This window comes from Nycticebus coucang, chromosome 9 (assembly GCF_027406575.1).
Source record: "Nycticebus coucang isolate mNycCou1 chromosome 9, mNycCou1.pri, whole genome shotgun sequence".
NCBI classification, from domain to species: domain Eukaryota; kingdom Metazoa; phylum Chordata; class Mammalia; order Primates; family Lorisidae; genus Nycticebus; species Nycticebus coucang.
Genome location: NC_069788.1, coordinates 43,302,889 through 43,325,226, shown reverse-complemented (window position 1 = coordinate 43,325,226; position 22,338 = coordinate 43,302,889). Strand labels below are relative to the sequence as shown.

At 47.0% G+C, this 22,338-nt stretch overlaps 1 protein-coding gene across 2 annotated transcripts in view; it reads left to right on the top strand.

Annotated features, from left to right (window-relative positions):
- The window catches only part of PNPLA1 (patatin like phospholipase domain containing 1), a 41,243-nt gene that overhangs the window by 9,157 nt on the left and 9,748 nt on the right, over nt 1-22,338 (top strand). The window contains exons 2-5 of one of the 2 annotated variants that reach the window (XM_053602654.1): nt 14,146-14,378; nt 15,768-15,833; nt 16,713-16,922; nt 18,133-18,193. In XM_053602654.1, coding sequence (XP_053458629.1) covers nt 14,146-14,378; nt 15,768-15,833; nt 16,713-16,922; nt 18,133-18,193 — 570 coding nt within the window. Of the gene's footprint in view, nt 1-14,145; nt 14,379-15,767; nt 15,834-16,688; nt 16,923-18,132; nt 18,194-22,338 lie in introns of those variants that run through there. The other variant, XM_053602655.1, reaches the window with a different exon arrangement.

The following is a 22,338-nucleotide window of genomic DNA, read 5'->3' as shown; positions in this document are numbered from 1 at the left end:
CAGGGGCCTCCGCGCCTGGCCTTAGGGAGACAAGGCTACCTCTATGAGAATCTAACTTTGGTGATTCCTGTCCTTGGTCACTCAGTTGAGGAATGAGATGCTGCCAGGATGGGTGAAGAGCACAGATCCCAGGAAAGAAGAGGACAGAGCTGGAATTCTAGGTCTGCTACCAAGCACTGTGGGTTCTTGGCTGGCCAGTGACTTCCCTCAGCCTTGGTTTTCCCATCTGTAACTTAGGGTTGGGAAAACCCCCTTTGGACAGTATGGTGAGAGACAAATCATGGATGTGTTCTTGGCACAGTGCCTGGGAAATATTATCACAAAATAAGTCTTTGATGAATAAATGTTGAATGAATGGATGAATGAGTGGAAAGAAAATTATCTTGAAATAGAAAACCATAGGTGGGCGGCACCTGTGGCTCAGTGGGTAGGGTGCCGGCCCCGTATACCAAGGGTGGTGGGTTCAAACCCGGCCCCAGCCAAACTGCAACAACTGTGAGCTGTGTGAAGCCCTGGCCCTCTACTGAGGGCATTAAAGTGAAAAAAAAGAATGTCTTAGAGAACCAATTAAACTTTATTAAAACAAACATACAATGATGACTAGAATCCAATCTGATCTGATTAATGTTTTAAGTATTGTAATTGTGAACTCATCTGTGCAAGGGCATTTTTTTTTTTTTTAGATAGAGTCTCACTATGTCGCCCTTGGTAGAGTTCTACGGCGTCACAGCTCACAGCAACCTCAAACTCTTGGGCTTAAGCCAGTGGTTCTCAACCTTCCTAATGCCATGGCCCTTTAATACAGTTCCTGTGGGTCTCAACCCACAGGTTGAGAACCGCTGGCTTAAGCGGTCCTCTTGCCTCAGCCTCCTGAGTAGCTGGAACTACAAGCGCCCACAAGTACCGGCTATTTTTTTGTTGTAGTTGTCGTTGTTGTTTAGCAGGCCCTGGCTGGGTTCGAAACTGCCAGCCCTGGTGTATGTGGCTGGCATCTTTTTTTTTTTTTGACCAGGGCTGGGCTCAAACCTACCACCCCTGGCATATGGAGCTGGCACCCTACTCCTTGAGCCACAGGTGCCACCCCTGGCATCTTAACCACTGAGCCAAGGGTACTGAGCCAACACAAGGGCCTTTTTCTTTATATTTATTTGTTTTGTTTTGTTTTTGAGACTCATTTTGAGAGTCTTGCTTTGTCAACCAGGCTGGAGTACAGTGGCATTATCATAGCTCACTGCAACTTTGAATTCCTAGGCTCAGGCAATCCTCTTGCCTCAGCTTCCCAAGTAGCTGGGACTATAGGTGCCCACCACAATGCCCAGCTAACCTTTCTATTTTTTGTAGAGATGGGGTCTCGCTCTTGCTCAGGCTGGTCTCAAACTGCTGGCCTTAAGCAGTCATTTTACCTTGGCCTCCTAGAATGCTAGGATTACAAGTGTGAGCCACTGAGCCTAGCCTTTTTTTCTTTTTTTCTTTTTTTTTGTAGAGACAGAGTTTCACTGTACCGCCATCGGGTAGAGTGCCGTGGCGTCACACGGCTCACAGCAACCTCTAACTCTTGGGCTTATGCGATTCTCTTGCCTCAGCCTCCTGAGCAGTTGGGACTACAGGAACCCGCCACAACGCCCAGCTATTTTTTTGTTGCAGTTTGGCCAGGGCTGGGTTTGAACCCGCCATCCTCGGCATATGGGGCCCGTGCCCTACTCACTGAGCCACAGGCGCCACCCACCTTTTTTTCTTCTTATGAAGAAAAAATTTTTATAGAGATGGGGTCTTGCTATGTTGCTCAGGCTGGTCTGCAACTCCTGGGTTTTAATGAATCTCCTGCCTCAGTCTGCCCAGTAGCTAGACCACAGATGTACATCACTACACTCAGCAAGGACTTGGTTTTTCTATGAGATATCTGTGTAACCTGCGGGGTGGAACAACCCATTTCAGCTGGTTTGCTTTGGCCCTCGCCAGACACCCCATGGTTATCAACAACTTGGGACCAATTTTCATGTTAATTACTCTGTAGGTTACATCAGTTCAAGCTCTAAACTATGTGTACTGGAGGCTTAGGGCTTTGATTTTTTCTACAGGACACTTCTTTTTTTCACCTGGAGCCCTGGCAGGCACAAGCCACTGGTACCTTTCGATTGTCAGGCAGCCTTAGACAGTCCCGGCTTTAAGCAGAGGTCTCACTTCACCTAGCTGAAGACCAGAGTCCTCGTCCTGACCAGTTTCTGATCTGGTAACAGTCCCCGCAGCCACCGTATCATCAGATTTCCTTCTCATGCCACTAGTTTTCAGTCCCCTCTTCATTTCTTCCTTTTCTTTCTTGTGAGGTCAACCATGTCTTACAATTTTGTTCTATAGTTTATTTTGTATTGGGCTTTTTGTTGCTCTTTTCCTGAAGCTGGAGAGGTTCCTCTTTAGCCCAGCTCACAATATCACTGGAGCTGGGACTCTCTCCAATGTTCTTTAAGACATGAATGAGAATTTCCATGTTTCCTGTTACAGGTGTGCCTGTATGTGTGCACGCGCACATGTGAGTGTGTATGTGTGTGCATGTGCAAGGTATGCATGTATGCACATGCGTGTGTGCACTTGTGTGCGTGTCTGTACATGGGCATGCATGTGTCAGTGCGTGTGTGTCTGTGCATGTGACCGTGCGTGTCTATGTGTGTGCTGCCCAGATGTAGACTGGATTTCAGTCCTGGCTGCTGGGTACACTTTCAGAATCAAAATGTCTGTACTAAAAATCATTCCAGAGGGCAGCGCCTGTGGCTCAGTGGATGGGGCGCCAGCCCCCTATACCGAGGGTAGAGGGTTCACGAGTTCAAACCCAGCCCCGGCCAAACTGCAACCAAAAAATAGCTGGGTGTTGTGGCGGGCACCTGTAGTCCCAGCTACTCAGGAGGCTGAGGCAAGAGAATCGCCTAAGCCCAGGAGTTGGAGGTTGCTGTGAGCTGTGACACCACAGCACTCTGCCATGGGTGATAGAATGAGAATCTGTCTCTAAACAAACAAAAAAAAAAATCATTCCAGAATTAGTTGTCTGCCCAAGATGGCAGTGTTTTCTGTAAAAAGGTGGACTGCTCAGATTCCATCCTAGTGTCATGCTAATAATTATTTGCCAAGCACTTAGAATGTGCCAAGTACTGTGCTAAGTGTTTTATGCGCCTCATTTACTTTAATCCTCCAAACCCTATTCAGCAGATACTATATTTATACTCATTTACAAATGAGGAAACAGGGATTTAGAGAGTTTAGATCATTTTCCCAGGTTTATACAACAGAGCCAAGACTAGGATTTCTCTAAATTTCTACATTCTGCATCCTCTCTATAATCATTTCAGAAGGTGCTTTGTAAGTAACATGCCAATTTTCTTGCTAAATTCCATGGGCCAAGTAATTAGTTATACACTGGTTAAGAAAATGAGATCAAATGACATGACAAGGCTTGGCTCCTGTAGCTCAGGAGGCTAAGGCGCCAACCACATACACCAGAGCTGGCAGGTTCAAATCCAGCCTGGGCCTGCCAAACAACAATGACAATTACAACCAAAAAATAGCCAGGAGTTGTGACAGGCGCTTGTAGTCCCAGCTACTTGGGAGGCTGAGGCAAGAGAATCACTTAAGTCCAGGAGTTGGGGATTGCTGTGAGCTGTGATGCCACGGCACTCTACCCAGGGTGAAAGCTTGAGGCTCTGTCTCAAAACAAAACAAAACAAAAAAACAAATGACATGACAGATATAAAACATAAAACAGATTTTTTTTTCATTGTTGGGGATTCATTGAGGGTACAAGAAACCAGGTGCAAAACTGATTTTTAATAAAATACTATAGGGCGGCGCCTGTGGCTCAGTCCGTAGGGCGCCGGCCCCATATGCAGAGGGTGGCGGGTTCAAACCCGGCCCCGGCCAAACTGCAACCAAAAAATAGCTGGGCGTTGTGGCGGGCACCTGTAGTCCCAGCTACTCGGGAGGCTGAGGCAAGAGAATCGCTTAAGCCCAGGAGTTGGAGGTTGCTGTGAGCTGTGTGATGCCACGGCACTCTACCGAGGGCCATAAAGTGAGACTCTGTCTCTACAAAAAAAACAAATAAATAAATAAAATACTGTAGAAATGATGTTATTATGGGGTGGTGGTTGTAATCCCCACTACCATGTAGGAATCAGTACCTTTCAACTCATTTAAAGGAACTTGTGTTTTACATGTTTAAACCTCTCCAGCAAAATGGATAAAGATTTCCCCAAACCATTCTTTAGACTTTTAGGTAGAAGAACATACAATGGAAAATCTGGTAAAGCTCTGAACGTGCTGCTTAGCCAGTAGAAACATCCTTTTGGAAAGCAACTCATGGAGGTGACATACATTAATCCACCCCCTAGGCTCAGCAGACATGAACTGTGTGTCTAACAGCCTTGCTCGATCTGTTGTTTTTTTTTTTTAATTTAATAATAACAACCTTTTTATTTTGGGATACTGTTAGATTTACAGAAATGTTGCTAAAATAGTGCAAATGGTTGTGCATCTCCTTCACCTGCCCCCCCCCCCCGGTGTTAACACCTTACATACTCCGGTACACCTGCTAAGATGAAGGCATCAATGTCAACACATCACTATTTAACTATACTGCAGTCTGGATTAGAATTTCACCAGTTTTCCTACTAAGGTCTTTTCTTTGTCCCGGGATCCAATCCAGGATCCCACACTGCCTTTGGTGGATCCATTTTTAAACCAGCTCACTTAGACTGTACTAAAATAGCTTTGTTTTCTTTGCTTCACTTTGGGCTCAAATTCAGGAAAGACAGTTGAGCTTCATTTCCAATTCTAGGGGGAAAACAGGCAAACAAATGGTACACAAACCTCCAGACTTTTTTGGCTCCCCTGAATTGGGATTTGACCCACGGGTCCTGAGGGTAACCCCACTCTGTTCTCCTGAGACCACCATGTAAGGAAGAATCTTCTCCTTGGGCCCAGCTTGGAGTCTCGTGTCCATCCACGTGAGAGCACCAGTTAGAAGTGAGCTGGACGCAGCCGCCTGCTCCCTGGTTTCCTCTATCAGACTGGCTAAGTTGCCAGAGAATTCCACTTTCCTGAGCACCACTAGGAAAGATGCTTGTCAGCCCAGTTGAACAGTCTAGTAGAATAGAAAACCCTGTTTAGACTCCTTCAGTTTGTTCATTCATTTTTTTAATCTTTCACTCATTTATTATTCGTTTATTCAGGAAACATTTATTAAGTTCCTACAGTGTGCCGGGAAAACAGAACACACCCTACTCTTAGAGCATTAAATAGCTTGTTTATTCATTCTCAAATACCGACTAAGTATTCAACACTGAGAGAGGCAATAATGGGGGAGAAGGGTATTCTTGATACAGGTCCTGTCCTCAAAGGATGCAGCCACCCAGAGAGACAGGGCAGTCAGCTCAGGACAGCCTAAGATCAACGGCACAGACAGTACATGCCAGAGGCAGTTGTTTAGGGGAAGGGGAGAGAGAGAGCTCAGAGAAGGGTGATCAGGGAAGGCTTTACAGAGGAGGAAGATGGTAAGCTGTGATTTAGGGTAAGTCCTGGAATAAAAGTGGGGGTGGGTAGGTAGAGAGTAGCAGGACTTTTCAGGATGTTTTTACTGGTAGAGAAGAGACTGACCTGGCCTGAGAAGAGGCTTTGGGTACCAAAGGCCTACATTTGAACATGGGATTTGGGTTCTGTCACTCTGAAGAAAGTCTTCCTGTCTCTTAGGAGGACAACTGAGCTCTTAGGAGGTGGGCCTCAGCTGGATCCCAGAGAGGCAGATCTCTGAGAGCCTTCATGGAGCTGTCTGGTCCCACCTTCTCATGCCACTACGGGAAATTTGGGTTTTGAGGGGTGAAGGGCGTGTGCCTGGTGGAGGCAGCAAGCTGTGGTAAAAACAGAATTGGTTTTGAGGCCCTCACGACTTGGAGGCCAACTCTGCTGGTTTCGAGCTGATGACTTTGGGCAAGTTACTCTTTAGCCTCAGTTTCTTCATCTGTAAAGAGGGATAACCTTAGTACTTACCCCCAAAGAGTGTTGTGAAAATTAAACAAGACAGTGAGGCCTCCGAGCCTGGCACAGAGGCCGGGACAAGGAGGTACCAAAAGGTAGGAGCTGTTAAGAGCGGTGAACAGCTGGGGCGGTCTTACAACCCTGTTGTTTCATGAGGACTTCAAGGTGCACATAACATAGATGGAGAGGGGCTTAGGTGATGGGCACAACAACTGAAGCCTCAGTCAGACAGCTTGGGCGTGAATAATTCCCGTTGGCAGAAATTAGCTTTACTCATCAGGGTTTTGAAAGGGAGGGAACCTAGTTGGCAGGGAGGCATGGGCCTTTGTCTGTGGTGATGCCCTAATTAGAAAGAATCCCAAGAGAGGATATACTTTTAGAGGACTTCCTCTGGAGGTCCCCTGACCACACGCACAGAGCAAAACAACTAGGGATGCCACTTCACAGCTGTCACAATCTGTAGGGCACAATGGGCCACAGCCTAGATGGGGTCAGTGCTGGATTCTACCTTGGAGCAGGATCCCAAGGGGACTTCTAAGTCCACCAGAGAAAATAGTTAGAGAGAAAAGGGTGGGGGCAACAGCCCTGAATGCATTATAGTTTCTAGAGAACTTTCTGGACACAGCCCTCTCTGCCTCCTTCACTTTAGGTGCTGAGTGAGACCCTGCAGTGCAATGTAGGGAGGGGTGCCTGGATTCCCAGGGAGAGGCACATGGGGGCAGAAGGAAGCCTCAGGCCCAGCACCAGAGGATGGGGAAAGAGGCTGAGGACACTGTGATGAAGCCCAAGTGATGAACCAGCGGGAGGCACCTGTTTCCATAGCAACTTGATATAAGACAATCTGAACTTTTAAACCCAATTCTTTAGCAAACTCTTAGGGTTAGAGAAAGGTCTGTGTGGAGGATTGTTATCATCCATTAAAAAAGATTGTTTTGTTTGGTTTGATTTGGTTTGGTTTTAAGTGCTAAATAGGTCAGGGTTGTTTTGCTTTTGGCTAAAGCCTCCAAGCATTCAGAACACAGCAGAAAAACCCGGATTTTCTCATACATTCTAGTTCTACTAACAAAAACTGCATGACTTAGGGTGTATCCACCCCTTCACATTTATCCATCCACCTAGCCAATGTTTATTTATCTTAACCTTCATCCTGGGTGAGATTTCTTCCCTATACAATGAGAGAATTAGTTGGGAGTAGTATTTTTGATCCAGGCTCCAAGAAGTTGAAGAGTTTCAGGGTGATGCTTTGACAGGCTTTCTTCCTAAGGTGAGGAGGGGCAATGGGACAGGGTTTAGAAGCCCATCTAGTTTCAACCCAGAACAGTCCTGTTTTTAGCTGTTTTATATATTGGGTTTCCATTTAAGATTTGTTTATTTATTTATTTATTTTATTTTTTTTGTAGAGACAGAGTCTCACTTTATGGCCCTCGGTAGAGTGCCGTGGCATCACACAGCTCACAGCAACCTTCAACTCCTGGGCTTAGGCGATTCTCTAGCCTCAGCCTCCCGAGTAGCTGGGACTACAGGCGCCCGCCACAACGCCTGGCTATTAAGATTTGTTTTGAACAAAGGCTTCCTGACCAAAAATTTACTGTCCCATTGGGTCTCTAAGGGCCTTCTAGAAGCAATGCTGGAGCTTCAAACCAAACTGTTTTTCAATCCATGCCACTGCAGTGTAGGCATAGAAACAATACAGTGAATAAACCAAGGTCACTGCTGCTGGTGGGGTGGCTATCACTATGAGGATAAACTGAGACTACAGGCAGGAAAGCCTGCTTGGGTAAAGGATTATTGTTAAGATAAGAATTATTATTGAAACTAATGTATGGCTTTCATATGAAAGCTATAACCCAATTATAACCTAAGAATATGGAGAAGGGGGAGAGGCAGAGGAGGGAGGGGAGGATATGCGGAGGGAGGGTGATTGGTGGGATTACACCTGCGGTGCATCTTACAAGGGTACATGTGAAACTTAGTAAATGTAGAATATAAATGTCTTAACGCAATAACTAAGAAAATGCCAGGAAGGCTATGTTAACCAGTGTGATGAAAATGTGTCAAATGGTCTATAAAACCAGTGTATGGTGTCCCATGATCGCATTAATGTACATAGCTATGATTTAATAAAAAAAAGAAAGAAAGAAAAGAAAAGTTAAGAACAAAACAACAAAAAAAGAATTATTATTATAGTGGAGTCGGGTAGTCAGGATATACCCACAGGAAAATTCAGCTTACAGGCTCGGCACTGGTAGCTCAGTGGTTAGAGTGCTGGCCACATACACCAGGGCTGGAGGGTTCAAACCCGACCAGGGCCTGCTCAACAATGACAACTACAACAACAAAAAATAGCCAGGTGTTATGGTGGGAACCTGTAGTCTCAGTTACTTGGGAGGCTGGGACAAGAGAATCGCTTAAGCCCAAGAGTCTGAGGTTGCTGTGAGCTGTGATGCCATAGCGCTCTACTGGGGTGACATAGTGAGACTCCGTCTAAAAAAAAAAAGGAAAAGAAATTCAGCCTACAATTCATCCTGCAATTAGGGACCAGGTAGGAGGAGCAGAGTCTCAGATGCTCCACGCAGGGATTCTGAGACTTGCCAGGGCTTTCCTGGGAAAGCGCTGCTCTCCGGCGCCTCCCCAAGGGCTGCGGCGGCCGCCAATCCGCCCGCCGCGAGCGTACCCACCGCCCCGGGGATGCGGAGAGCAGGGCGGGTGGCGACGGCGCCTGGCGGTGATTGGTCGAGCTGGAGGCTGTTGCTAGGCTCCCAGTCAGCCGCAGACAGTCCCGCAGTCCGGTGCTCCGCAGCAGATCATCCAGCAGAGCAGACCTAATTCCCACCCGCTGTGAATGGGATCCCCAGCAGCTCAGTCGTCAGCCTCAAGTGCCTGTCTTTCTGGGATTTTTCACTTAGCAAGAAGCCATGTGGAGGAGAGGAAGAGAAACCCCTGGGTCACTGAATAGCTACTTCCCTCTTTGGGTCTCGGTGTCCTCTGATTTCTGAAATCCATTCATTTATTCATTATTCGTGCATGTAGGCACAGGGCTTATTAAGTGCTTACCACGTTCTAGGGGAAAAGAGTGAATAAAACAGAATGTCCTTGTCCTCCTGAAGGGGGGGAATATTATCCATTTAAATAAGAAAAACATGGTTATCCCCTTTCTTTACCTGCAATAATTTTTCTAGCTCCCCCTTTCCCCTACTAAACCTGTAGGGTCCCCCAAGTTGATAGGAGAGGGAGTACACTGCCAGCCATGCCTATTACTCTGAAGCAGGGCACATATCCAGGCTATTGCTTTGGTCTTTTGATCTGGCCCACAAGTGAGCCTGACCACAACTTGATAAGGATGTGAGTAGGGATTATTGTTCCACATTCTGATAAGCAAGCTGAGAGTCAGAATCATCAAGAATCCTCGTCCATAGGGCGGCGCCTGTGGCTCAGTGGGTAGGGCGCCGGTCCCATATGCCGGAGGTGGCGGGTTCAAACCCAGGCCCGGCCAAATTAAAAAAAAAAAGAATCCTCGTCCATGATCACACACGGGATTACTAGAATACCAATACAGAGCACTTACTGTGTGTAGGCACTTTAAAAATATGTGCCTCCTGACAACCCAGGAAGGTAGGTGTTCTTATGTCCATTTTACAGATGGAAAAATTGAGGCTAAATGAAGTTATCTAACTGGCTGGTGATGACCCACATAGGATGTGGTGAAACTGGGATTTGAACCAATCTGCCTGGCTCCAAAACCTATGCTTTTTCCAAGTAATACATGTGAGCACAAAAAAGAGTAAAAGACTCTCTGAGTGGCTGAAACTTGGAAATATGTCTTCAAGTGCCCTTCAAAATCTCCTATTCCCAGCATCTTATTCACTTAAAACCTGGTGAGTTGGGTGGCACCTGTGGCTCAAGAAGTAGGGCGCCAGGCCCATATGCCAGAGGTGGTGGGTTCAAACCTGGCCCTGGCCAAAAAAAACTGCAACCAAAAAAACCCCCCAAAACCTGGTGAGTTGATCACACTAATCAGCACGGTTAACTGTTTCTATCCATCTATCTGGGATAACCTTGCCTTCAAGGTTAATTAACTTAAGTAGTTCTTCCCTGGCAGCACTTCCATTATTCTCAGCCTTTTCTTTTGCTTTGTTCACACATTGAACAAGCTCTAAGCACTAAGTGTTGTGGAAGGCTTGCTGGGTGAAGGGAATACGGCCTCTCTTCCCTGGAGGAATTTCCAGCTTGCAGGGAGTGTTTCTGAAGAGCCTTTGATGGGCAAAGCACAGTGACAGGCCCTCAGGAGGGAGAAGGAGGACCACAAAGACTTGCTGTCTGAGCAGAAGTAGATGGCAGTTAGTGTGAGCTGGGGGGTAGGGGGTGGGCACAGACAACCTTGAGTTCCTTGACCAAGACACTCTGGGCCTGCAGTGCTGCTTCTAAATTCGACCTTGCTGTGGTCAGTGTGAAACACAGTCTCAGAGCCTAGCAGCCTGCAGCTTGGAAGGAGGCCTTTAAACTAGAGAAGGTTCTGGAAAGTATGGCGATGCATAAAGAAGTAAGCTAAATTTATTCCTCCTCTCAGCACCCAGCAAGTGCTATGCTTAACACTTGACTTTATATCAACATAGATTTGTTTAACCAGAAGATAGTTGTTTCTCCCTTAGGTTGAAAAAGAGAAGGAGTGAGAGGACAGAGAGGAGGAGAGGAGAGAGACAGAATCAAAGAGACACAGAGGGAGGCAGACCACAGGTATACAGAGGCCCGAAGAAAAGAAAGAAGAGGCAGAGACAAAGGCATCTTTTGGTTTGTGGCCCTAGTGAATAGCAAGAAAGAATTTTAAACTGAACACCAGACTAGGAGGAATCAGACAATCTCCTGTCCATTCCCTCTCTGGCCACATGACTCTGGCTGGAACATCACTAATTTCCAGACAGCACCATTTTCAGATGTGAGTACATTGGAAATGTCAATATTCCACTATCTTGTCCACTGCTTTGTCCGTGTCACTCACCACCACTCCTGCATGACCAAGAATTGACTGTCAATGAATACTACACTAAAGCAGAAATTAAAACAAGCACTACAGGGCAGCGCCTGTGGCTCAGTGGGTAGGGCGCTGGCCCCATGTACCGAGGGTGGTGAGTTCCAACCCGGCCCCGGCCAAACTGCAACAAAAAAATAGCCGGGCGTTGTGGTGGGCGCCTGTAGTCCCAGCTACTTGGGAGGCTGAGGCAGGAGAATCACCTGAGCCCAGGAATTGGAGGTTGCTGTGAGCTGTGTGATGCCACGGCACTCTACCGAGGGCGATAAAGTGAGGCTCTATCTCTATAAAAAAAAACAACACAGAAGCACTACAAGTCTATAAACAAGCGTGCCTTTGACGTAGCATTCTCACTTCTAGGAATTGATCCTAAGGAAAATAATTAAGGACATGGGCAAAGAATTTAGCATAGGCTTGTTCACTGCACCATTGTTTAGAAAACTAAACAACAACAAAAAGAAACTAAATAGCCAACCCCCACTGGGGACCTGATGGATAATAATGGTATATAACCTTACAATAGCTTTCCATGCTGCTTTTAAAATTAGGCTATAAATGGATATTTATTGAACTGGAAAAACACAATGTATTAGGTGAAAGAAGGAAGTTGTAAATAGTATAAATAGTAGGACTCTCGGTAAATAAGAATAAAAATAAAATATATAACGAGGAAGATAAACCAAATGTTGGTTTCTGGATGGTGGGATTATAAGATACCTTAATTTTTTTTCTTTTTGCTTATCTACATTAAAACGTTTCTTTTCACAGTGAGCATGTATGATTTTGAACAATAAGGACAAATTTCCTTGTATCTGTCCAGTAGTGCCTCTTGCTGGGAGTCCAGGAATGCTTGGGCAAGCTGGATCACCTGCCCCAGAGGCATTGTGGGAAAGGCCATTGACACTCATGGGCATCAAGCTGCTCATTATGAATTCCAAAAGCAGTGTGTCCCCACCCTGGTTAGACTCCTTGTCCCAGCTGGTCTTATGGGTGAGACCTCAGTGATTCAACGCCTTGGCATCCAAATGCTTTGTGACCTGCTTGTGAGTTAGCCGCTGCCTTCCCTTGAGGGGAAACACCATGTGTACATGTCAGCACCTGATACAGCCAACAGAAACTTCAGGGCCTTCCCGCCTGCCAGGAGCACCCTCCCCTGTAAGAGAGGGACAGAAAAGATGCTGTTTCTCAGGTCCGTCCTACTATGCATATTGCAGGAGTGATTCTGAAGGCCATCACTATGGCAACTCAGGCTCACTCAGCCCCTTCATCCCTGGGGTGAGTCGGACACTCAGGGAAAGAAGGTTGGGTTTGGAGTCAGAAAAAATCACTGTCTGGCTCTGGGACCTCCCGCAAGACACTTAGCTTTTCTCTGCCTCAGTGTTCACATCTGTAAAATGGTGCTGAAGCTTTTTACCTTGCATACCTCTAAGACTGGTGGGGAATAATCTGTGAACTGTAAAGCACAGGAGGAATACAGCATCACTAGTTGCGACTTGTCCCCAAATTTCTCTGTGTGACTTTGGGTAAATCACTGAACCTCTCTGTGCCTCGGCTCCTCTCTTTGTCCACTGCTTTGTCCCTGTCACCCACTAGAATTCCAGAATCTCAAAGTTGAAAGGACTCTTAGCCCTGACCACCCATGTAGGAGTCCCTTTAATAAGCTCTTTGACGGAGGTACTTGTCCAGCCTCTGCTTGGTTACCTCCCGTGGCAGAGAGCTCACAACTATACAACTTCCCGGTAGCCGTTGCTACATGACACTAGCTATAAGTGCTTCCATGTAGGATGTTTTTCGATTAAGTAATTGGTAAAAAAAAATTAGCATTCCTTTATAGAGGTATTTCCACTCCTGATTTTCCCACAGGGCTTGCACAGGATAGAAATTAACAGTGGTCTGAGCAAGCAGATGTAGTCTCGGCTCTGGAAGAAATTTGGGCTTAGCATAGTAGAAGGAACCTGGGTTTGGGGTCACACATCCCAGGATAAAATTGTGCTTTGTTCATTTATTAACTGGTTGACCTTGGGCAAGTTATATTACTCCTCTGAATTTCAGTGTCCTTACCAGTAAAATGAAGATAGAAATACCTACCTCGGGCGGCTCCTATGGCTCAGTTGGTAGGGCGCCGGCCCCATATACTGAGGGTGGCGGGTTCAAACCCGGCCCCGGCCAAACTGCAACCAAAAAAAAGCCGGGCGTTGTGGCGGGCGCCTGTAGTCCCAGCTGCTCCGGAGGCTGAGGCAAGAGAATCGCTTAAGCCCAGGAGTTGGAGGTTGTTGTGAGCTGTGTGAGGCCACGGCACTCTACTGAGGGCCATAAAGTGAGACTCTGTCTCTACAAAAAAAAAAAAAAAAAAAAAAAAGAAATACCTACCTCATAGTATTGTGAGAATTATACTCTTTATTAAGCTTACAACCCAAGCTTCCTGGGTGGGATTCTCCCTCAACAGCACAGCTGCCCGCTGAGCACCTGGTGTGTGGCCTTTGCATGCTCCATGTTTTAGGGTCATCTCTCTCTCTCTCAGACTTGTGCCAGGTGCTATAAAGGAAAGATGATGTAACTATTTGAAGTCAAAGTTCATGGGGCGATTCACCAGCCTCAAGGCCAACACCCTGTTCCTGCCCATAGACTCAGTGGGGTACTAAGAAAGTGTCCCAGGGCGTCATTTGGTAAAGACTTTCCACTGTATTATCTGCATCAGGGTTTTAATGGGAATCTCATACAGGACCCCCCAAAATGCGGTCTGGCAGTAGACTTCCAGGCATGGTGACAGGAAGTTGGGAGAGCTATTTTGGAGTGGGAAAATGTTCTTTCAGCCACTGATATGAAAGTTTCTGTCACGTAGTCTCTCCCAGACAGCGAGTCAGGATGCCTGGATCCAGCCCTGCCGTTGCCTAGCTGTGGGCTCTCTGGAGCCGGTGACTTCATTCCTCAGCGCTATGTTTTCCTCATGTGCAAAATGGCAGGCTGGTGCCTGGGACCTTCCAGGCTTCAGAATTCTAGATGTCCCCATTTGTTGGATGCAGCATGAGATGGGGAAATCACTGTAGACCCCCCGGGCCCCTGGGGGCCACCAACTAACACCCTTGTCTCTGCTTCTTCCACAGAAGAGTACCTCAGAGTCCTCAATGTGGGTGTGGCTGAGGTGAAGAAATCCTTCCTTGGGCCCTTGTCTCCATCCTGCAAGATGGTGCAGATGATGAGGCGGTTTCTGTACCAGGTCCTGCCTGAGGACTCCTACAAGGTCGCGACAGGGAAGCTCCACGTGTGCCTCACCCGCTTGACTGATGGCGAGAGTATCGTGGTTTCAGAGTACACATCCAAGGAAGAGCTCATTGAGGCAAGGCGATTGGTTAAAAAAGGGAGGGAAGGGTGGTGGGGTGGATTGGAGGCTGCACCCGCTCTCTCAGGACAGCCCCGGAAGCACCACCCGTCTGCCTCACTTCCCTCGTCCTTCCCTTCCTTCATGCCCTGGCATCTCCCGGGCATCTCTCCGTGCAAGGCTCAGCGCTAGGTGAGATGGGCACAGAGAAGCCCAAGAGGAACCGGGTTGGATCATGGACCTTAACCCTTCACCACCAGAGTCCCGGGGGCTCAGCCCCTGATTTTACATGTGTCCTGCCCAGCCCTGTGTGCTCAACCTAAAACTTCTCTGCCCGGGTGTGACTATGGCTCCCTTAGGGCCTCCCAGCCTGGGTTGCAGTGAGTCCTCCCTGAATTACTCCCAGTTTGGGGGAACAGTCAGGGGACATGGGCCCTGATATCAGTGGCCCTTGACGAAAGATTGTATTATCACTAAATCAGTTAATACTCAGAAAAGTACGTGGCAACCCAATAGTGCACTGTTCTAAGCTCATTAATATAAATTTAATCTATACATTACAATTGCTGGAGAGTGCCATGGGTAGACCCAATTTCCTTCAGGACAAAGGGGTGAAGCTGTATTGGCCTCCACCCATGCTCCCCCTCCTCCAAGTACTGGGCCTTTCCCCACATTGGCCTGGCCACAATCCTAGGGAAAGGAGATGCATGGGCAGTGGGCACACACATCCTTTCTGCCCACTTCATAGCTCCTGGGTTTATTAGCACCCTGATATTCAGATCTGCCTCCTCACATCCACCCGCATTCTGACTTCATCTCCCACTATGGCAGCTTTCTCTCTCTAGCCCTTTCCCTTCATCTCCCCCTCCCACCACACCAGCCATGGCAAACCTCACAGAACCAGGTCTCTGGGCCTTACCACCTGCCACATCCTCTGCTTAGTCCCCTGCCTCCGCCCTCCTCCCTGCTTCTCCTGCTGGAGAAACTCCAGGCACTGCTGCCCTGCCCTGCCCCAGCCCCCTCAAGGCCATGAAGCCCATGCTTACCTCCATCAAAGCACCTGTTACTGCACTGTCCTGTCCCTTGCTTGATCCCCCTTTTAGAGCATCACCAAGACCTGGCCTGAGACAGACACACACTGATGGCTTTTGAATCCTATGGGAATCATGAAAATTTGACGTCAAAAGGGACCCTAGAGATACTAAGGCCATCCTCTCCCTTTAAAGCTCAGATGTCAGGCCCAGACCAAGTAGGCCCAACTAGTGAGGGCCAGGCCAGGAATTGAACTCCAGGCTCTGTTTCTCAGGGTGGTGGCTTCACCATGGGTTTAAGGAGGTCCAGGCTGCTGGCTAGGTGAGCAGCCTGCCTGGCCGGGCCCCTGCCTCTCAGGCCTGTCCTCTCCCACAGGCCCTGTACTGCAGCTGCTTCGTCCCCGTGTACTGTGGCCTCATCCCCCCAACCTACCGTGGTGTGGTAAGTGCTCCCATATGGTGGGGGGGTGACCCGGGATCCCTGTAACCCACATCTGAGAGAGCTGAGGGGTGTCTCAGAATGCCATGGGAGCCCCCAGAGTTAGCAAGTTTCTCTCTGGAGCAAATCAAGCTTCCACATACTTGTCTGATTCCCTCAGACTTGACAGATAGTGTAGAACACTGACCCTGAAGTGCAGGGACCTGGAACCTTGAGTGATGAGGATGTGGGACCTTCCAGCCTGGTGCCTCACAGACTTGAATGTGCCCATGAATCAGCCGAGGGTCTCGTAAGATAATGCAAGTTCCGATGTAGTCCCTCTAGGAGGGGTTGCACCTCTCTCTAACCAGCTGGTCCATGGGCCACATGCTGAGTAGTGATGGTCTAACTCATGCCCCCTCCTCATTTAACATTTATAGAGAGAGAAAATCAGGTCCAGAGATTAAGATTCGTGCAGTAGATGCAGCCCATATTGCCTGTCAGCAGATAATTCCCAGGCATCCTCAACAGGTAGAGCCTTGGTATTTGTTGCCCTTCACACATAGGTGAGGGAGTAGAAGCCCCAAGAAGGGGCAGGCCTTGAGGGTGGACACATGGTGAGACTGTTGCAGGGCAGCTTGGTCCCCCTCACAGAGCCCTGGGAGCCCCAGTGTCAGCACCATTAAGATGCTGAGGGTGGCTGTGCAGGAGCAGAGGACTGGGCTGGGGGTCTAGAGCCCAGTGTGGATTCACCAAGTGGCCCTGAGCTCACTCATGCCACTCACCCACCGAGTCTCAGGGTGGTGCTGAAGGGTCTTTCATTCCTGCTGTCCCTTGAAGCCCTCCCGAGTGGGGATGAGACCTCTGACCCATGATGAGCATTTCTCACTCCACTCCTCACAGAGGTACATCGATGGGGGCTTCACAGGCATGCAACCCTGCTCCTTCTGGACAGACTCCCTCACTATCTCCACCTTCACTGGGCAGCAGGACATCTGTCCCCGGGACTGTCCTGCCATCTTCCAGGACTTCCGCATGTTCAACTTCTCCTTCCAGTTCTCCCTGGAGAACATCACCAGGATGACCTACGCACTGTTCCCCCCGGACCTGGTGGTGAGAGGCAGGAGGGGCCTAGGGGAGCAGGAGGTTGGGGGAAGGTGACAGGGCGGGGCTGGGGTCAGGGAGCCATGTGTGTCTCCTCCCCTCAACTGATCCCTGCACCTCCTCCTAGACCTACAGCCTGCTCATGCTGCTAGCTAGCTATGTGACCTTGAACATCTCCCTAAGTTCCCCAGCCTCAATTTTCTCCCCTGTGAAATGAGTTGGTGTCAGAAGCACTGATAGAAATGTTAACTGAACGCTTCTATTCCAATGGTCAATGCACCAAAACAAGGGCCAGCAAACTATAGCCCATGCGCCAAAGCTAGCCTATGGCTTGTCTTTGTACAGCCTGTGAGCTAAGAATGGATTTTCCATTTTTAAAGAGTTGTAAAAAGAAGAAGAAAGAGAGGAAAAAAAAAAGAAAGAAAGAAAATGCAGTAAGGACTGTATGTGGCCAGCAAAGCACCAATTTCTTTGTATTCAGCCCTTTACAGAAAAGGCTTATAGGCAATATCTTGCATAACCCTCCAGCATCTTCTGTGATAGAAGCTATTACTGTACCCATTTTACAGGTGAAGAAATTGAGACTGTGAGCTGTTACATCTAAAAAGCCCAGATCTGAGCCCAGACTCCAAACCTGGCTCTTCACATGGCCCAAATGCACCTTCTCTGGTTCCACCATAAACGTCTCACCCTCTCCTGCCCAGGGGAGACTGAGGGTGAGCTGAGAATGGTGTAACTCGTTAATGTAGCACTCCTGAGACACAAGAGCAGGAATTGCTCCCCAGCTCTTCTTAGCAGATAATGAGGGATGGGACACTGAACAGTATGTTTTGGAAAACCCATCAAATAAAGTTTAGGAGCGATGTGGCTCGGCACCTGTAGCACAGTGGTTGCAGTGCTAGCCATATACACTGAAGGTAGTGGGTTCGAACCTGGCCCGGGCCAGCTAAACAACAATGACAATTACAACAAAAAATAGCCGGGCATTGTGGTGGGCGCCTGTAGTCCCAGCTGCTTGGGAGGCTGAGGCAAGAGAATCACTTGAGCCCAAGAGTTTGAGGTTGCTGTGAGCTGTGACGCCACAGTACTCTACCAAGGGCAACATAGTGAGACTCTGTCTCAAAAAAAAATGTTCAGGAGCGATGACAGCAGCGGCTCTGGGTGAGGGCTGCACAGCTGTCCCCTTGCTGTGGCCTTATTTCCCGGTGTCCCCCATCAGATCCTGCACGACTACTACTACCGGGGGTATGAAGACGCGGTTTCGTACTTGAGGCGGCTGAGTGAGTACTTGGAGGGCTCCTGGGACAGGAAGGGTTAGAGGGTGGATAAGGACAGGAAATAGAAGGGCTGAGTAGAGCCCTTCTGGCCCCACCCTCAAATCTGTGACTTTAGGGGTGGGGACCTGATAGCTCACATTGTCAGAGGCGTGCCACTGGGGCCAGAAATCAGGATGCCTGTGGAAAGGGGACTTTGGGGCTATCTAAGGGCACGGTGTCTAGGGTATTTGCGCACATATATTTATGAATTTAAAAACTATGTTCAGGAAGTATATAGTTCAAATCTTCCTGCAGAATTTCATTTTCATGTTATTTTTACTCTCTTCTACTTTATTCTCTTTCCAATAAAACCATACCGTTAATGTAGAACTAGATGTGACTGGTTTATATTTGCGTAAGACTTTGAGTGATATATCAATCAACAAACTGGGGAGAAGAGCCCTTGCCTAATGCTGATTTGACAGGTGCCCACACATGTCATCCGTGCGTTACCAGGGAGGAAGGAGCGGTTCCAGCAGCAGGTATCATATGTTCTAACGCCACGAAGGCTACGGCAAACATCTTTGGTAAAAGAAAGCTTTGCCATATTTAGAATTAATTCTTTAGAACATGTTTTCAGAAAAAGGGATGACTAAATCCTAGCGTGTTTACCCAATGTTATATCTGAAGCTTTCTCCACACTGCCACAAGCCTATCTTCGAGATAAACTTTTTTGGCAGGACGTAATATTCCATCACAGTTGTACAAAACGCTTTGCTTGATTATTCGTATGAGTTTCCAAATGCTCACTATTACAAGTAATGTCATGGTGACCTTTTTGTATGCGTAGATTGAAGAGAATACTTTGGGGGTGAGATTAAGGAAATGAATGAGATTTTTCTTCTTAGGATATATTTACTTTTTTTATTCTTCAAAATTCCTTCTTGAGGCCTGATGTAGTGGCTCTCGCCTGTAATCCTAGCAGTCTGGGAGGCTGAGGTGGGAGGATTCCTTGAGCTCAGAGGTTAAAGACAAGCCTGAGCAAGAGTGCAAAATAGGAAATAGAAAAATTAGCCGGGCATTTTGGTGGGCACCTGTAGTCCCAGCTACTCAGGAGGATTGCTTGAGCCTAGGAATTGAGGTTGCTATGAGCTAGGCTGATACCATGGCACTCTAGCCTAGGCAACAGCATGAGACCCTGTCTCAAAAAAAAAAAAAAAATTTTTTTTTCTCAAACTCCTTTTGTCCTTTCTTTTTACTTTCTCCTGGATCCTTTCTCCTAGCAAACAGCCTGGGGGGTGAAGAGACTCAGACTGCAGGCTGGAGGGAACATGGGCTCTGGAGGCACGTAGCCCTGGGCTGTGTAACCTCAGGAAAATTGCTTCTATTTTCTGAGTCTTGGTTTCCTAATATGCAAAAAAAGGGGATTTGGGACTTAGTCCTAGTTCCAGACATCTACTATCTGTGTTAGCTGGAGCTGGTAATTAATCTCCCGGGGCCTCAGTTTCCTCATCTGTAAAAGGAGACTAAGGGTGGAACCTACCTCAGAATTATATTATGAAGGTAAAGGAGGGAAGCCACATAAAGCCCCTAGGATGATGCTCAACTAAATGGCTGTCAGGATGGGAACAGCTGAGGGCCGAATCCTAGCCTCAGCCAATCCAGCCCACTACTGGATGAAGCCTGATGGTAGCGGTTCACGAATCTACCCGCCAACCTGAGGCAGTATATGGAGAATGGCTGCTTTTTCCAATGGCCCTGAAACCACTCCAAGTGGGAGCAGATACAACTCACGAGGAAGAAAATGTCTCCGGCTGCCTACCAGCTATTTTTGCTTCTTTTTCCAGCACAGCTTTCTCAGTGCAGGTTTTACCTCCGCCACCCAAATCCTCTTGTATTTGAGGGTGCTGGATTTTTCTCCCTGCATCAGGTGTGAACAGGAACTACTGACACATACTGAGAAATTGTGGTGGTGCCCAGAGCCACACCCCTTCCCACCTGTCAGCAGGCAGCGGAAAGTGGGACTGCTTTTTGGATGGGGGTCATCTTTGGCAGGAAGCCACACCCCAAAAGGTGTCACCCTCACCTCCTCACTCACATTTTCACATCCTTTTTCTCCTCCCTCCCAAGGGCTCACATTCACCTAATTATTTCTGCTGCCATGCTAACCGCCCGCTCCATACTTGGCCTCCCCTGGAAGCTGCCTCTGCCAAAGGGAAGGGCACTGCAAGCTGGCATGCTTGGAAATCCACGTTCCCCACACAGACGTATGAGCGTGGGTGTTGAGTGAGGTTGGTGGTCAGAGCACGCCACATCTAAAACATCCATCCAACATTCAATACAGGCGTGGCTGGCCAGACCGCCTTCCTTCCTTCCTCCTTCCCTCCTCACAGTTTGATAAATTTTCTCTCTCTCTGCCCTGTGAAATCAATGTGACATTCAAGACAGTAAATAATCCATAGTCCCCCAAGTTCCCTCATGCTTGCTTTTTCATGATCCCTCCCGCCTTCCATCACCCCTCCCCCATTCCCAAACAATCCCTAACCTGCTTTCAGTCATTATAATGCACATTTTCTGGAGTTTTTGTTAAATAGGAATTTACAGTGTGAACTGCAAGAATTCAGATTAAAGAAGAGTTCTGAATTCTTTTACTCTGCATTTAATCTGAATTCTTTCACTCTGCATTAGTCTAAGATTCATTCATGTTATTGCATGTATAAATAGTTGATTCCTTTTTTCGCCTTATGCCATTGTATGAATATACCATGGCTCATTTTTCCACTCACCTGTTGGTGGACATTTAGGTTGTCTCCAGATTTGAGCTATTACGAATAAAGCTGCTCTGAACAAGTGTTTGCATGGACCTACGCTGTCATTTCTCTTAGATAAACACTGAGGAGGGCAATGACTGGATTGTATGGTATGTGATGTTTAACATAAATAAAAAAAAAATAAAAAATAAAAAAAAACATACATACATAAGTATTTTAATTGTGCTAAAAACACATACCATAAAATTTACCATCTTAATCATTTTTAAGTATGGAATTCAGTAGTGTTAACTATATTCATACAATGCAACAGATCTAGAGACCTTCTTCATCTTGCAAAACCGAAACTCTACACCAGTATTTTTCAACACTTTCTAACTCACAGCACACTTGAACCTATAGTTAAACTTCCGTGGTACACTTAAATTACATTGATCAAAGAAAAAAAAAAAAGAGAGAGAGTTAAAAAAAAAAAAGAAAATGCTTACTGTGCTTTGAGCTTCTTTCGGAAAAAAAAAATTTAATTAATGATCTTTAAAACTTTTTCAGGCACACCTAAGCTCCTCTCAAGGCACACCAGTTGGAAATCACTGCTCTAGACCCATTGGTCAGCAACATTTTCTCTTCCTCCAACCCTGGCAACCACCATTCTACCTTCTATTTCTATGAGTTTGATTACTTTAGATACCTCATATAAATAGAATGATGTAGTATTTTTTGTGACTAGCTTATTTCACTTAGCATAATGTCTTCAGGGCTCTTCCACGTTGTAGCATTTCACAAGCTTTTCTTCCATTTTAAGGCCAAATAATGTTCCCCCGTGTGTATAGGTTACAATTTTTTTAATCCATTCATTCGTTCAAGGACACTTGAGTTGCTTCTACCATTTGGCTAAATAATGCTGCAATAAACGTGGTTGTGTACATTTCTCTTTGAGATCCTAGTTTCACTTTTTTTGAGCATATAACCAGAATGTATCCTCGACTTTTTAAGAAACTGCCAAATTGTTTTCCAACAATGATGATTGTACCATTTTACATTCCCACCAGCAGTGATGAGAGTTCCAGCTTCTCCAAATTCTCACCGCCACTTAGTATACTCAGTCTTTTTAATTTTAGCCATTCTAATAGGCGTGTGGTGGTATCTTTTCAAGGTTTTAATCTTCATTTCCCTCAGGACTCATAATGTTGAGCACCTTTTCATTTGCATATTTGCCGTATGTCTTCTTTGGTGAAGCATCTGTTCTGTTCTTTTACCCATGCCCCACCCCCAACCTTTAATAAGCTTTGTTATTTAGAATAGTTCTACATTTATGAAAAAACTGAAAGCAATTCGGGTCAGGGCATTTCCACATACTCTACACTCAGTTTTCCCTATTACTAATGTCTCACCTTTGTT